Raw genomic sequence first — 12,370 nt, forward strand, 5'->3', positions numbered from 1 at the left:
AACGCCAAACAAAAAACAACAACAACTTGTGCTTATCAAGTGCTCAATTGTCTCCGCAGAGTGCCAAAAAAAGATATATACATAGGAGTAGGGGATACTGAGGACCCACTCAGTCCTACAGATATCGCATCCTAGACCCTAACCCAAATCCTCAATCGCATTTAGGCCAAGTAAAAGAAAAGCAAAACTAAAATCAAACCGAAAAAAAAAACAAAATAAAATTGCATTTGGTTTATTTCTTATTTGATAGATAATTAATAAAATTTGCAAATTGAGAAAGTGAGAATGAAATTCTTCCAGTTATAGATTAATTTCCAGGTATTTTGCTCACTCGTTAGATAACAAACCCGATTATATATAGAGTATATAATATGATATGTCCTTATGTGCTTTGTAAATAGATTTAAATTACTTTAAACAAATATTGTTAATACCGAAAGCAGAGTTACGAAGCATAGTTATGTATTTAATTCTGTATTGATGACAAATAGCGTACGAGACTTTTTAATATTTGCAAATATTTATTTCAAATTTTCAGTAGTTATCGTATCCGTATGTGTTTAAACAATTTCAATTTCAAAAAGAAAACAAATATGAAATTTAGCTACTCAATTCTAAAAATGATAAAACAAAACAAATTGTAATTTTAATTCACAAAACAAATAAAGCGAAACAATTTCAGTAAGACTTTGTAATATACATTTCGAGTATATTCAAAATCGAGAATAAAATCCCAGAGTTTTTATTATCGAGTATGGAAATAAAACAACAGTTCTCTTTACATTATTTTTAAATGTTTTCATTCAGTTTTTATTGAAGTAGACCTTTTTATATAGACAAAATGTGATATTTTGGTTTAAACAGTTTTTCATAGGCAAGAATTCAAATTGCCCGGATTGCAAAAGATATTATAAGCTATGGACAATTTTCGACCTTTTAAGTTTGTTTTGTGTTTGTCTGTTTGGAATCGAATCTCTTGTATTCAACATGAAAATACATTCGGGATTGCGATTCCATTCCAATGTCAAAGAAATGCCTAAACATAATTTTTAAATATTAAAAAAATGTTCACTATGCCTGGTAGTGGATTAAAAAATGTTCAAAGTTTGCCTTTTCATTATTCTTTGCACTTGCTAGCATAAAACCTCTCCAGATGTTTTGGGGATCGGCTTTGCTGCAGCAAGGTATTATTTTGGTGGATTAGGTGTCTGTATATGTTGGGTTTTCTAGAGTAAATTGTCGAAATCTAAAATCATATTTATATTATTATAATGGGACAGCTAACTAATCTAATCGTCCATGCTTTCGTTGTTGCGATCCGGTGAGGCATTTCCATTCTTTGCCGATGCTGAGCGTGAACGAGAACGCGAACGGGATTTGTTGTCAGCCGATGCCGAGCGATCGCTAAGAGGGAGAAAAGAAGAGAGGAGTTTGCCATTAATTATTATTGATTATTCACAATTTGGGTTACACCAAGCAGACACGACGCTCTGCGTGCATCATGTGCATCATGTCCAAAGAAAATCAAAGAAAGCACGAAAAGAAAGCACAAAACACGAATAAAGAAAGCCAAATCACGAGACTAATCAAATTATCAACTTACCGTGAACGCGAATCGTGGCGATCTGACTTGGAGCGAGTACGAGATCGCGACTCACGCTTTGAGTTCGAGCGTGTGCGGGAGTGAGAGTCGCGCTTAGGCGAGCGGGAGCGAGTGCGAGAGCGGGACTTTGACTTTGACTTGGACACATCACGAGATTTGCTGCAAAACAGATACAAGATGAATAAAACGATCTTAAAGCGATGCTTCAACCTCGCAACTTACTTTGAAAAACGCGAGCGTGAGCGGGAACGCGACTTGACTGGCGACTTTGATTTGGAGCGACCACCACGTGACTTGGATCGGCTGCGCGACTTGGAACGCGAGTGCGACGAGCGACGAGAGCGAGAACGCCTGCGAGAGCGAGAACGTGAGCGAGAGCTAGATGAACGGGAACGTCCACGTCCACCACCGCCGCCGCCGCCACCACCGCCGCTGCGTCCGCCACGACGATCCTCGACCAAATGGATGCGACGTCCATTCAACTCGGTGTCATCCAGCTTCTCAATGGCTGTCTTCATGTCCGACAAAGAGGCAAACTCAACCACGCTGTAATAGAAAGTAGAATTTAGTTACGATTCTAGTTGACTAGGAAGTGATGAATAGTAAGTTTCTAGAGGTTAGGTGGAACCGGCTGCCCCTGTACGGGGCAAAGCATAGACCAGTGGAGGTCCGTAGCTGTGCCGGTAGCGTATCTTCGTCTCAGAAGTCGCACAGTATGGATGCGTTTTTGGCAAAAGCCATCAGCATCCTAGGAGGTAGCCGTGAAACGTCCCGAAGATCGTTGTGGCACGGCGAATTAAGGTATTTCAGCCAGAGTCGGGATAACGCTGGGCATCTACAGAGAAGATGCTCGAGTGTTTCCTTAACCCCGGGTTCGTTGCATTTCCTGTACTGATCACTGTTCGTGATGCCCAGCTTTACAGCATGGACAGCTTTTGTTAGTAGTTTCTAGAGGTAGAGTTAACCTACTATTCGTCACTTCTAGAGGTAAAGAATCCGACTATAAATGCAGTTTACTTACCCTTCGTTGCGACGCTGCTTGTGGGCATCAGCATAGGTGACTTCGCCAGCCTGGCGCATGTAATCTTTCAGGTCCTGCAGAAAGCGCACAAATAAGGAAAAATTGACATATAGAATTAGTAAATGGAAACAACAACTTTAAGATCAAGTTATATGATACTCTGGTAGGCAAAACAAATACAACGTGCAGACGCAGACCAAGTCAAGCAAGTTGGAATATATTTCAATCCGATCTGGAACTCGCAGTCAGTCAGTAGTGGAATGGTAATCAAGCGCAATTTGCTAAATAGCTGGACGAGAGGCCTTCTCTCCTAACCAAAGCTGTGTCCCTGTGAAGCCTCTCTGATCGATCGCTCGCCTGCCTAATGGAAACCTCTCGCTCTCTCGAGTGTGTTGGGTTGGTTGGGGGGGAAGTGAAGGAAGAAGTGCAAGTGCCAGCGCCGCTTTTGCCACACAGATATATAGAGAGCCCCATCCAGAGTTCGGATGAATTATTCGTGATTGCTTGCTTGGTGTTGTTGCTTTTTGGTCTGCACGCGGTACAAAAACGTAAGCATAATATAATTATACATAAACATTCATATATAGATATATAGACACTTTTTAACATTATTTTTTTTGGTTTGTTTCTTGATCAAAATGATAATAAAAAACGAAAAGTTGTAATTGAGTTCTTACTTAATGCGCTTTCAGAGAGAGGACACACACATCTTTATCAACACCGAGAGCAAGTTTTGTCTGTCTGCCTAGTTACACTGTCGGCCAATGTGGGGGGAGAAGACCGCACAAGAAATAGCACACGAGCGGTTGCTGCATTAGCGATATTGATAGCTCCACACATCTACATCTCAACTTATGGTTATTGGTCAGCAGTAGCTCAGTAGCTCAGAGGAGGAGTAGGAGGAGCAGGCCCGGCCATCAAACATCAACCAGATGAGCAACAAATGCTTTTTAGCCAGGAAATACTTTTTCACACAGTAGCGTCATCATTTTGTTTTGTTTTAGTTATGGTATAAATATTGCATATTGGAAAATGTAATGTGTATTGGTAACATTTTTATATGTTGTTGTTGTTTTGATGTTTGTTTCTTAATCGATCGAAGATGTCGCGGGACCCACAAAAAGCGCACACAGTCAGAAGAAACAGTCGCCAGGAGCACACACCAGGGATTTGTGGGAGTGTGATGAGAGCGTGCGTGAGAGGCGAACGTGCGACAACCCAGTGTCAGTCAATGGAGTGGCATTGGCAGTGGCATTTGGCAGTTTAGCAGAGCAGTACAACGGGCACAGCACAGCACAGCACTCAAACCGGACGGCGGGCGGAGGGCAGTCAACCGTCAACCAGGCGGCGCGGCATCTCTTCCCACGGCCTCGATTTAATTGTAAACTGTAAAAATAAGAAATATCTTTTTGGGGCAGGGCGGCCCGCCTCTGAGGCAGCTTCATCTCGACGACGATGGCTCGGCTCTGGTGCGACGACGTTGCTCCAAAAGAGACTCCTCTCAAGTATCACTCTCTCTAGTCTCTCTAGTCGGGCAGTCAGGCAAAGGGGGGAACCACCGGAGAGAGTATATTCTCTGCTCTCTGCCTAACCCGAAGATCGATCGCAAGCGAAATGAACGCGCGGTTACAAGAGTCGTCAGCCAGCATCACGATCATCATCACATCATCATTGCATGTCATCAATGGTCGTCTACATCATCATTACATCACAATCATCATCGTATATCGCATCGCATCGCATCTGCTTCTAACTGTTTCAAAGCTTCTCTCCCTCTGTCTCTCTGTATGTCCCTCTCTTTGTCTGTCATTCGACATTCGACCTTCGACCTCTCAAAACTCTCACACAATCGCTCGCTATAAGGAATTTGACAATTCTTTATAAAATTTGATTTTGTTTGTGGTTAAATTGTGAATGCTTAAACATTTTAAATACCTAAGCAAGGGCAAGGCAAAGGGGGGAGCGGCGTTTGCGTTTGCTATGGCCCAAATCAATCATCAATGTTTTGGTCATCAGTTGTGTGTTCATTTCTTTTGCTTTGGATGACGAGGCTTCGACACTTCGACGATGACGATGGCGACAGCGCGTTGACCACAAATGGGCAAGTGGTTTCTTATAATTCATTTTGTATGTTAGTGTTTCGGTATTATAACCCAAAGCGATGATCAGACACAATGATAACGTGGGAGATGTCAGGCGTCGAGAATCTCTATATATGGTTAAGTGCGTGTTTTTTTGGTCTCTGGTTTAGTTTGTATTCTTTCTGTTCATTTATTTTTTGGCATTTCCTTCTCTTTGTTTCGCAAAACTAGTTGTTGCCCCTCTTCAAGACACATGAAGTATTTGGCTGGGCTGGCATATGCATATCATTATCGGTTATCGGATATCGCTTATCGATTTGTCAGCTCGGTATTTGGTATATACTGCCTGCTTGGCCTGTATATTTTCTTTGTACATATTTGTCACTCTCTTCTAAGCTCTGTCTGGACGACGGTTCAGTTCATTCAGTAACAGACACCCATCAAACTCTTTTTGTGTGGTTGGTGTGAAAAAAACAATTGTTGGGATTGCACCGATCAGTACCAGAGTTGTAAAACGTACATATTTTTTTTTTTTTGCATTGTTTTGCTTGATTGCTTATGGCTAGGTTCAACTGTACAGCTTATATAGTAATAAATATATATAACTAGATAGAATATAGTTTGACGAAATTGAAAAACCAATGATGAGCTCAATTTTATCATTAGTAATCTCTAGTAAAATACATCATTCGTTTTTCAATTCGTGCGATAAGTAAAAATAAAAAGTAAAGGAAACTAAATAGGGGGGGGTATAAAAATCGTTGTGGGATCAACACCAGCTTGGAAGTGGAATTCAAAATAAAGAAAAAAGGTGCAACAAGGGGAATATTTTAGAGACAGAGATTAGCGCACAAATCTGTCGCCCAATTACAGTTAAGAGGAAGTCGGAATAGTTTTGTTAATTATTATATAGTATTAAACTACACTACGCTACGAGCCTCTCGATATGTTTTTATGTAAATAAAAAAGAAAAAGAGTTTTTTGGACTTACCTGCCAGCTAACGCGGCTGGACAAATTCTCCACAATCAAACGATACTCAGTGCGCAATGGCGGTCCATAGCGGGAGGATGATCTGGAATTTTTGTTTCTGGTGAATAATTTAATGAATTTTAAATTAGTATTGACACTGCGCTGCTGCTCAAAAAAGTTATATATATGTATGTGGTTGGTGTACAGAATAAAAATGCTGTACAAATAAATTAAATTATTAAAGTGAGCAAAACGGAAGACAAAAGGACGAAGAACGTGGGACGGGTTGTTATTATTATTATAATAGTTATTGTACATATTCGCAAAATTAATATATCGTGCAGTGTATGATTAAATAATAAATATTATTTGGAAATTAGCAAAAACAAAAAAAATTAAATAGAATGTTATATTAACATATATATAATTATCAACAGCATGTCAGTGTCTTTTCTTAAAGCAATTAAATCTAATTCTATTTAAATTACAGTAGATTCCCTCCGAGTTTTCAATACTTTATCTGACACATACGCACTATGTGGCACATCAATAAAAACAAGATTGAGATCAGTGAAATTTTGAGTGTTAAGTTGCCATTGGTTGCGAAAAATGTGGCAACATCGCAATTTACGTGTCGATTGAAAACTAAATGAATTTTGTTGTTTGAGAAATTTCAATGTAGTATTTAAAAATGTAGACCTAACAACTTCTCAAGATTATCCCCATATTCAAGGGTCTTAGTGCAGGGCAAGTTACTTAACATTTTGAAATAAGCAACTAGCTAGCATATAGTGAAAAAAACAACAACAATTTGCAATCACTGCCGCTGCGCTGCTGTGTTGGCTGTACTTACTTATCATTATAGCGTCCGCCGCCGCCGCGTCGCCCGCCGTAGCGATCGTCATAGCGGTCTCGATTACTGCCGCGCGCTGTGCCTCTGGCGGGTTCAACAACCACACTGTGTGTGTAAAAAGCGTGCATTTTAATAATTTTGCCTTCGCTATGTGGGCTATTAATAAAAAACACTTACCGTTCCCCTAGTAATTCCTTCCCGTTTAGTTCGTAGACGGCATCGTCTGCGTCACGATAATCTTCAAATTCCTGTCACGCAACAAATTCAAGTAATTAGTTATTTAAACTATCGATTTATCGAGCCCTATTCTCTACTTACCACGAAGCCATAGCCGTTCTTGATGAGTATATCACGAGTGCGGCCGTAGCCCTTAAAGAAGCGCTCCAAATCGCGCTCACGAACTCCGTACGGCAAACCGCCCACATAAACGCGTGATCCAACCATATTTGTTGATGCTGTTTGCTGTAATGAGCGTTGTAAATTATCTTAAAACTCGTCACTAACTATTTTGGTTTTGCTATGAAAATATTACATGCGCATACAAACACACATGCATGTTCTTGAGTATGTATGCGCAGAGTTTATTTGTCTGTATTTGCCAAGATGGCGACTTTGCCGATGTCAACGTTGTCTACCGGGTAGAGAACTTTTCACCGACTTATTTAAGTAAAATTCGCACTGTTTAATGTTGTTATTTATTGTTATTTTATAAAACACTAGTACACATACCGTTTACGGAAAAGTATTTAACACAAATATTTAATTTGCTCGATTAGAACTCTCCGCTTTTTTTAATTTTTTCACGCACCGCAAGCCACACGAAAAATAATGCAAACTCAACCTCAACGCAATTTCTACGGAAATGACACTGAACTCTAAACTGCTTTGCCGCTCAATGTGGCGTCGACAGTACAGCAAAATCGATTACACTGCCCTGGCTAGTATTAGTGTTGAGCAACACTCACATACCTGCCACAGTGTCAAAAAACGATTTTTTACAAATACCGATATTTTTAATATATTTACAACAGATGAAAAATTTGTATTTAAAATCAAAAAGACATTGGGTAGAAATCATAAGAAAATATTGATTTTCGGAGCTTGAACAAAGTTACTTAAATAATAAGCAATTGTTTAATACATTTGAAATTTGATCAATTACTATCGTATCAATACTCACCGCTGTCGGCATCTGTTGGGAAACGTTGTCATTATTCGTGTGACCATCAATGGTATATTTTCGTAATAAGTATTTTTCAAGTTTTCAAGCATTTCGCAGAAGTTCAAGAATATTAAATTGGGACATTCGAATGGTAAGAATTAGAATCTACGTTATTGAATCTCGTATATTTACAAAACAACAAAGACTTTGATTAGTATTGTGTGCTCTTTAATGTTTTGGTATATTTTTCGAGTTTAAATAGTATATTTTCGAACTCAATTTGCGGTCACGCAGGGCGCCATTTTTTCAGTTCATTTTCAGACACTCAGATACATTTTCTCTTACTGTACGTGTGAGTGAGCTAGGCGTCAATAGTGAAAAATTAATTTTCTAAGCCTATATACTTAATCGCATATTAAAAAAAATAAAAAAAAACTATTTGCAATGGCTGATTTAAATGATTCCAATGGAAACTATGACGACAACGACGAGGTGAGTAAACTATGTTAATGTATAATTACATATACTGTGCGTACTCTCTTTTTTTTGCAATGCCGGATGCCGACATATTGAAAATACAAATGAAAAGCGCATTTCGGCATATTTACTATTATTGTAAATACGCCGCATTGAGTTTCAGTTTGTATAATTTAAACAATAAAAACAAAATAATCCAACATGGATTGCTATTATAAAGTGATATCAACGCAAAAACAAAATACAGAAAAATTACCACGTACACATGCTGTGTGCAAATAATAAAAAGAAAATGGCGGGCGGTATTTTTTCTTCTGTTTTCGATTTCGCTTGTGACTAACTGTACTCTTGTTTTGTTTGTGTTTTGTTTATTTTGTGTGTGTTTGTTTTGCAGCAAATTTCGGAGCCCGAGCAGCTGCGTAAGCTGTTTATTGGCGGCTTGGATTACCGAACCACCGACGAGGGGCTTAAGGCGCATTTCGAGAAATGGGGCAATATTGTTGACGTTGTTGTCATGAAGGATCCAAAGACAAAACGGTCCCGAGGCTTTGGTTTCATCACCTACTCACAGTCCTACATGATTGACAATGCGCAAAACGCACGTCCCCACAAAATCGATGGACGCACCGTGGAGCCAAAGCGTGCTGTGCCCCGCCAGGAGATCGATGCTCCCAATGCCGGAGCTACGGTGAAGAAATTGTTCGTTGGTGGACTGCGAGATGATCACGATGAAGAGTGCTTGCGTGAGTACTTCAAGGAGTTTGGACAGATTGTGGGCGTGAATATTGTGTCCGACAAGGATACGGGCAAGAAGCGCGGCTTTGCCTTCATCGAGTTCGATGACTACGATCCCGTGGACAAAATCATTCTGCAAAAAACCCACAACATCAAGAACAAGACGCTCGACGTGAAGAAAGCGATTGCCAAGCAGGATATGGATCGCCAGGGAGGCGGTGGTGGTGGCGGCGGCGGAGGTGGTCGCGGTGGTCCTGGAGGCCGTGCCGGCGGCGGTCGGGGTGGCGATCGTGGTGGCCAAGGCGGCGGCGGTGGCGGCTGGGGTAACAATCGTCAGAATGGCGGTGGCAACTGGGGTGCTGGAGGAGGCGGCGGCTTTGGTAACAATGGCAATTTCGGTGGCAACCAGGGCAGCTCTGGCGGCTGGAACCAACAGAGCGGTCCATGGAACAACCAGGGCGGCAACAGCGGCGGAGGCGGTGGCTGGAACAATGGCGGTGGCGGCGGCTACAGCAGCGGCGGTGGCAATAGCAACGGCAACTGGGGTGGTAACGGAGGCGGCGGCGGTGGCAACTTCAACAATGATTATCAGCAGAGCTATGGCGGTGGTCCACAGCGCAACAGCAACTTCGGCAATAATCGCCCAGCGCCCTATAACCAAGGCGGTGGCTTCAACAAAAGTAAGTGAAGCTACAGCAAATTTATCTTAAAAAATAGATCCGAGTGTGTTTCTAAGATAAGTTGAGATATAAACCATAATATGTATTTCAACTAGAGCTTGTCGAAGACACAAACCTGTGATTATCTAGTACTCTATAAAAGATTTACTAATTGCATTTATTTGTCTGCTTACAGGTGGTGGACAGGGCAGCGGTGGTGGCCAGGGAGGTTTTGGCGGCGGTAACAACTATAATACGAGCCAAGGTGGCAACATGGGCGGCAATAGACGTTACTAAACAAGGTAAATATATGCCATACGCTGATGCAATGATGTCATGCAGTGTAATGTGCTCAACAGTAATAATATAAGGCATTTCGTTGCATACAAAAATAATGTATGCAGTTCAACTATCTCAATAGTTGAGCACATTACACTGTTTATAGATAAATTTCAATTTTAAATATATGCATATACATATCTTCTATTATGTTCGTGTGTGTGCTTCTTGTTTTGATTGTTTCGAAATGCGTTCGGAGTACAAAAGCAAAAGTACAAGAGCTGTCAAATGTAGTTTTCAAACGAACGAAAGAAGAGCTGCGAACCAATTGTTGTTTATGTGTATATAGAAAATGTATTGCAAAAAGTGCTAATGGAACTATTTTCTCCCCCTTTCTCGCAAATCTAGGTAAAACACACTTACAAAATCAGTTCAAGCTAGACAAACACAGGAGGCAGTCTAGGCACAGGCAGTGTGGCAGTGGCAGAGACAGAGACAAAAGAAGAAGAAGCAGAAGCAGAGAGACAGGCAGGCAATCAAACAATCAATGACAGTGAGATGTGAGAGGCAGAGGCAGTAAAAGAAAAATGTGGGCAAATGTGTGTGTGTATCAGGCAGACGAGAGAGATAATCAAACAATAAGCAGCCAAGTCAAAATACAAATAACAATAAAACAGCAGCAGCAGCTAACTAAACAGTGCAGTGCAGATCCAGTTGCAGTTGCAAGTTTTGAGGCAATCTCGACATTGTGTTTGTGTGTGTGCCGCCAACTAACCCCGAAAGCAAATGCAAATCAGAACCAGAACCAGGAAAAACTCACTTCAACAAAACGAAAAAAAATATCAACAAATTAACTGCTAATGTCTTGTCTCGATTATACCATACAATTAATTTTTACGATCACCGATTCGTGTTTAGGATGTTAAGTACCTTGAACCGCTTAGTTTTAACTAAATTAATACAACCATACAAAACAAAAACAAACAAAAAGAAAACCGAAACAAAACTAAACTATAAAAGATAAAAAAGAAACTAAAGAAATCTAAAACAAGAAACATCAGAGAAATATACTAAAACTATATATTATTTATAAAATCGACTATTTGCAAAAAACGCAACTATTTTTTTTCGGTGGGCATGAGTTCTCTCCTCAGAGAACTTGGCTTGCTCTCATTAAACAATATATATATTTTGATTGGATCGTGAAAATCGTAAAGAGGTGGCGTGTAAAAAGGTAGTGTACCTTGAAATAATGACTAACTAATTCAATTTAGCTCGTAGACAACGATGCTCACTTTTTATATAAAATGCATTTGTCGTATTTTCCACATCTAAGTTTATATAGCAAATCAGCAACTAAAACAAAAAACCAATTTTAAGTAAACGTATATAGAAAACCTATTTTGTAATACAATTTTTTGTATATTTAAGCTTTATATCCTATGATTTACATTTACCTGAGAAACAGAAACATCCCCATATATACAAGATTAAAATAATGATATCCCTGAGCGGGATATTGCATGATTTATGATTATACAAAACTATATATGTATGTATATATGCAAATTGTCCACATCATATATATTCTATTCTTTCTGCAAATAATGCAAATCAAAAATGATGCATTACCACCAATCAACTATTACATACCAATTTTGTTAGTGCATAAGACGTATGTAGCTGCTACATTAACGATTACGATTAATTGGTACAAGGAAAGAAACAACAAAACAAATCAAATATGAAATCTTGTGTAATTTAGTACGTTACAAACGAAGGTATATGAACGAAAGCTAAAAGAAGAAAATAAAACTAATGTTACCCACCAGAAATCTGACTACAGAAAGAACAAAACAAAAAACTCCCTCCCCAAAGAGCCAGTAAGTTTTCTCTACCGAGGTAGAAAAAAAAAAATAAAATCCCAGAAGAACGAGGCGCTTGTGTAGATGATAATAGCATTACCCGCACTTCGCGTCAAGTTTTAAATCGATCCACACTTTGGGAATATGCTTACTAATGCACTACGTATTTCTTTGCAAGACTGGCTGAAGTGCTGGATGCTGAATTCTTCTATGTAGCTGCAGTTGGTTCTGGTTCCCAGGCAGCTCGAGTCCACTTTGGCCTTTTTGCTTGATTGTGAACTAAACTGGAGCTCTTGCGTCAAACAAAAACCAAAGGTAAGTCGTGGTAAATAAGACTAACAAAGACCCAATAAAATCTCAATAAAAACAAATTATTGAATATAAAACTGTGTTTTTAATATGGTAGGGGGAACTTGCATTTACAGAAAATAATGTTTAAATGGTTATATTCTTTGAAAAGAATAGTCAAAACATCTTGCATGGGTGCCGTCCAAAGCTCACTTTAAAATGTAACGGCTCTTGAAAAAAAAGACCGTTAATCGATAATGCAGCTTTTCGATTAAAAATACGGTATGGCTCGATTCGAATTAAGTTATCGGCCGGCCATGTTCATGTAATCGTGCTATCGGCAGCCGTCATCGATACTAAGCACAAGGTCATCGTCC

General features: G+C 39.6%; 2 protein-coding genes across 5 annotated transcripts; one reads left to right on the forward strand and one right to left on the reverse strand.

Annotated features, from left to right (window-relative positions):
- Positions 1–771: 771 nt before the first annotated feature.
- Positions 772–7,413, reverse strand: LOC117575205 (serine-arginine protein 55). Of its 4 annotated transcripts, none has more exons than XM_034259325.2 (9): positions 7,258–7,411; positions 6,847–6,990; positions 6,706–6,776; positions 6,529–6,633; positions 5,697–5,793; positions 2,625–2,698; positions 1,826–2,149; positions 1,604–1,762; positions 772–1,404 (listed from the first exon to the last, which is right to left on the reverse strand). In XM_034259325.2, exons 2-9 carry the CDS (start codon positions 6,970–6,972, stop codon positions 1,290–1,292), a joined length of 1,071 nt encoding a protein of 356 aa, XP_034115216.1. In that variant the 5' UTR covers positions 6,973–6,990; positions 7,258–7,411; the 3' UTR covers positions 772–1,289. The 4 variants fall into 4 exon arrangements, with proteins under 4 accessions (XP_034115216.1, XP_034115217.1, XP_034115219.1 ...); XM_034259326.2 differs by having other exon boundaries at positions 5,697–5,778; positions 7,258–7,410; XM_052006412.1 differs by lacking the exons at positions 772–1,404; positions 1,604–1,762; positions 1,826–2,149; positions 2,625–2,698 and adding an exon at positions 4,895–5,152 and having other exon boundaries at positions 5,697–5,778; positions 7,258–7,413.
- A 585-nt stretch (positions 7,414–7,998) lies between these two features.
- Positions 7,999–10,332, forward strand: LOC117575204 (heterogeneous nuclear ribonucleoprotein 87F). Its single transcript, XM_034259323.2, has 4 exons — positions 7,999–8,182; positions 8,562–9,582; positions 9,758–9,863; positions 10,249–10,332. Exons 1-3 carry the CDS (start codon positions 8,135–8,137, stop codon positions 9,856–9,858), a joined length of 1,170 nt encoding a protein of 389 aa, XP_034115214.1. The 5' UTR covers positions 7,999–8,134; the 3' UTR covers positions 9,859–9,863; positions 10,249–10,332.
- Positions 10,333–12,370: the final 2,038 nt, after the last annotated feature.

This window comes from Drosophila albomicans, chromosome 2R, assembly GCF_009650485.2.
Source record: "Drosophila albomicans strain 15112-1751.03 chromosome 2R, ASM965048v2, whole genome shotgun sequence".
Classification (NCBI taxonomy): Eukaryota; Metazoa; Arthropoda; class Insecta; order Diptera; family Drosophilidae; genus Drosophila; species Drosophila albomicans.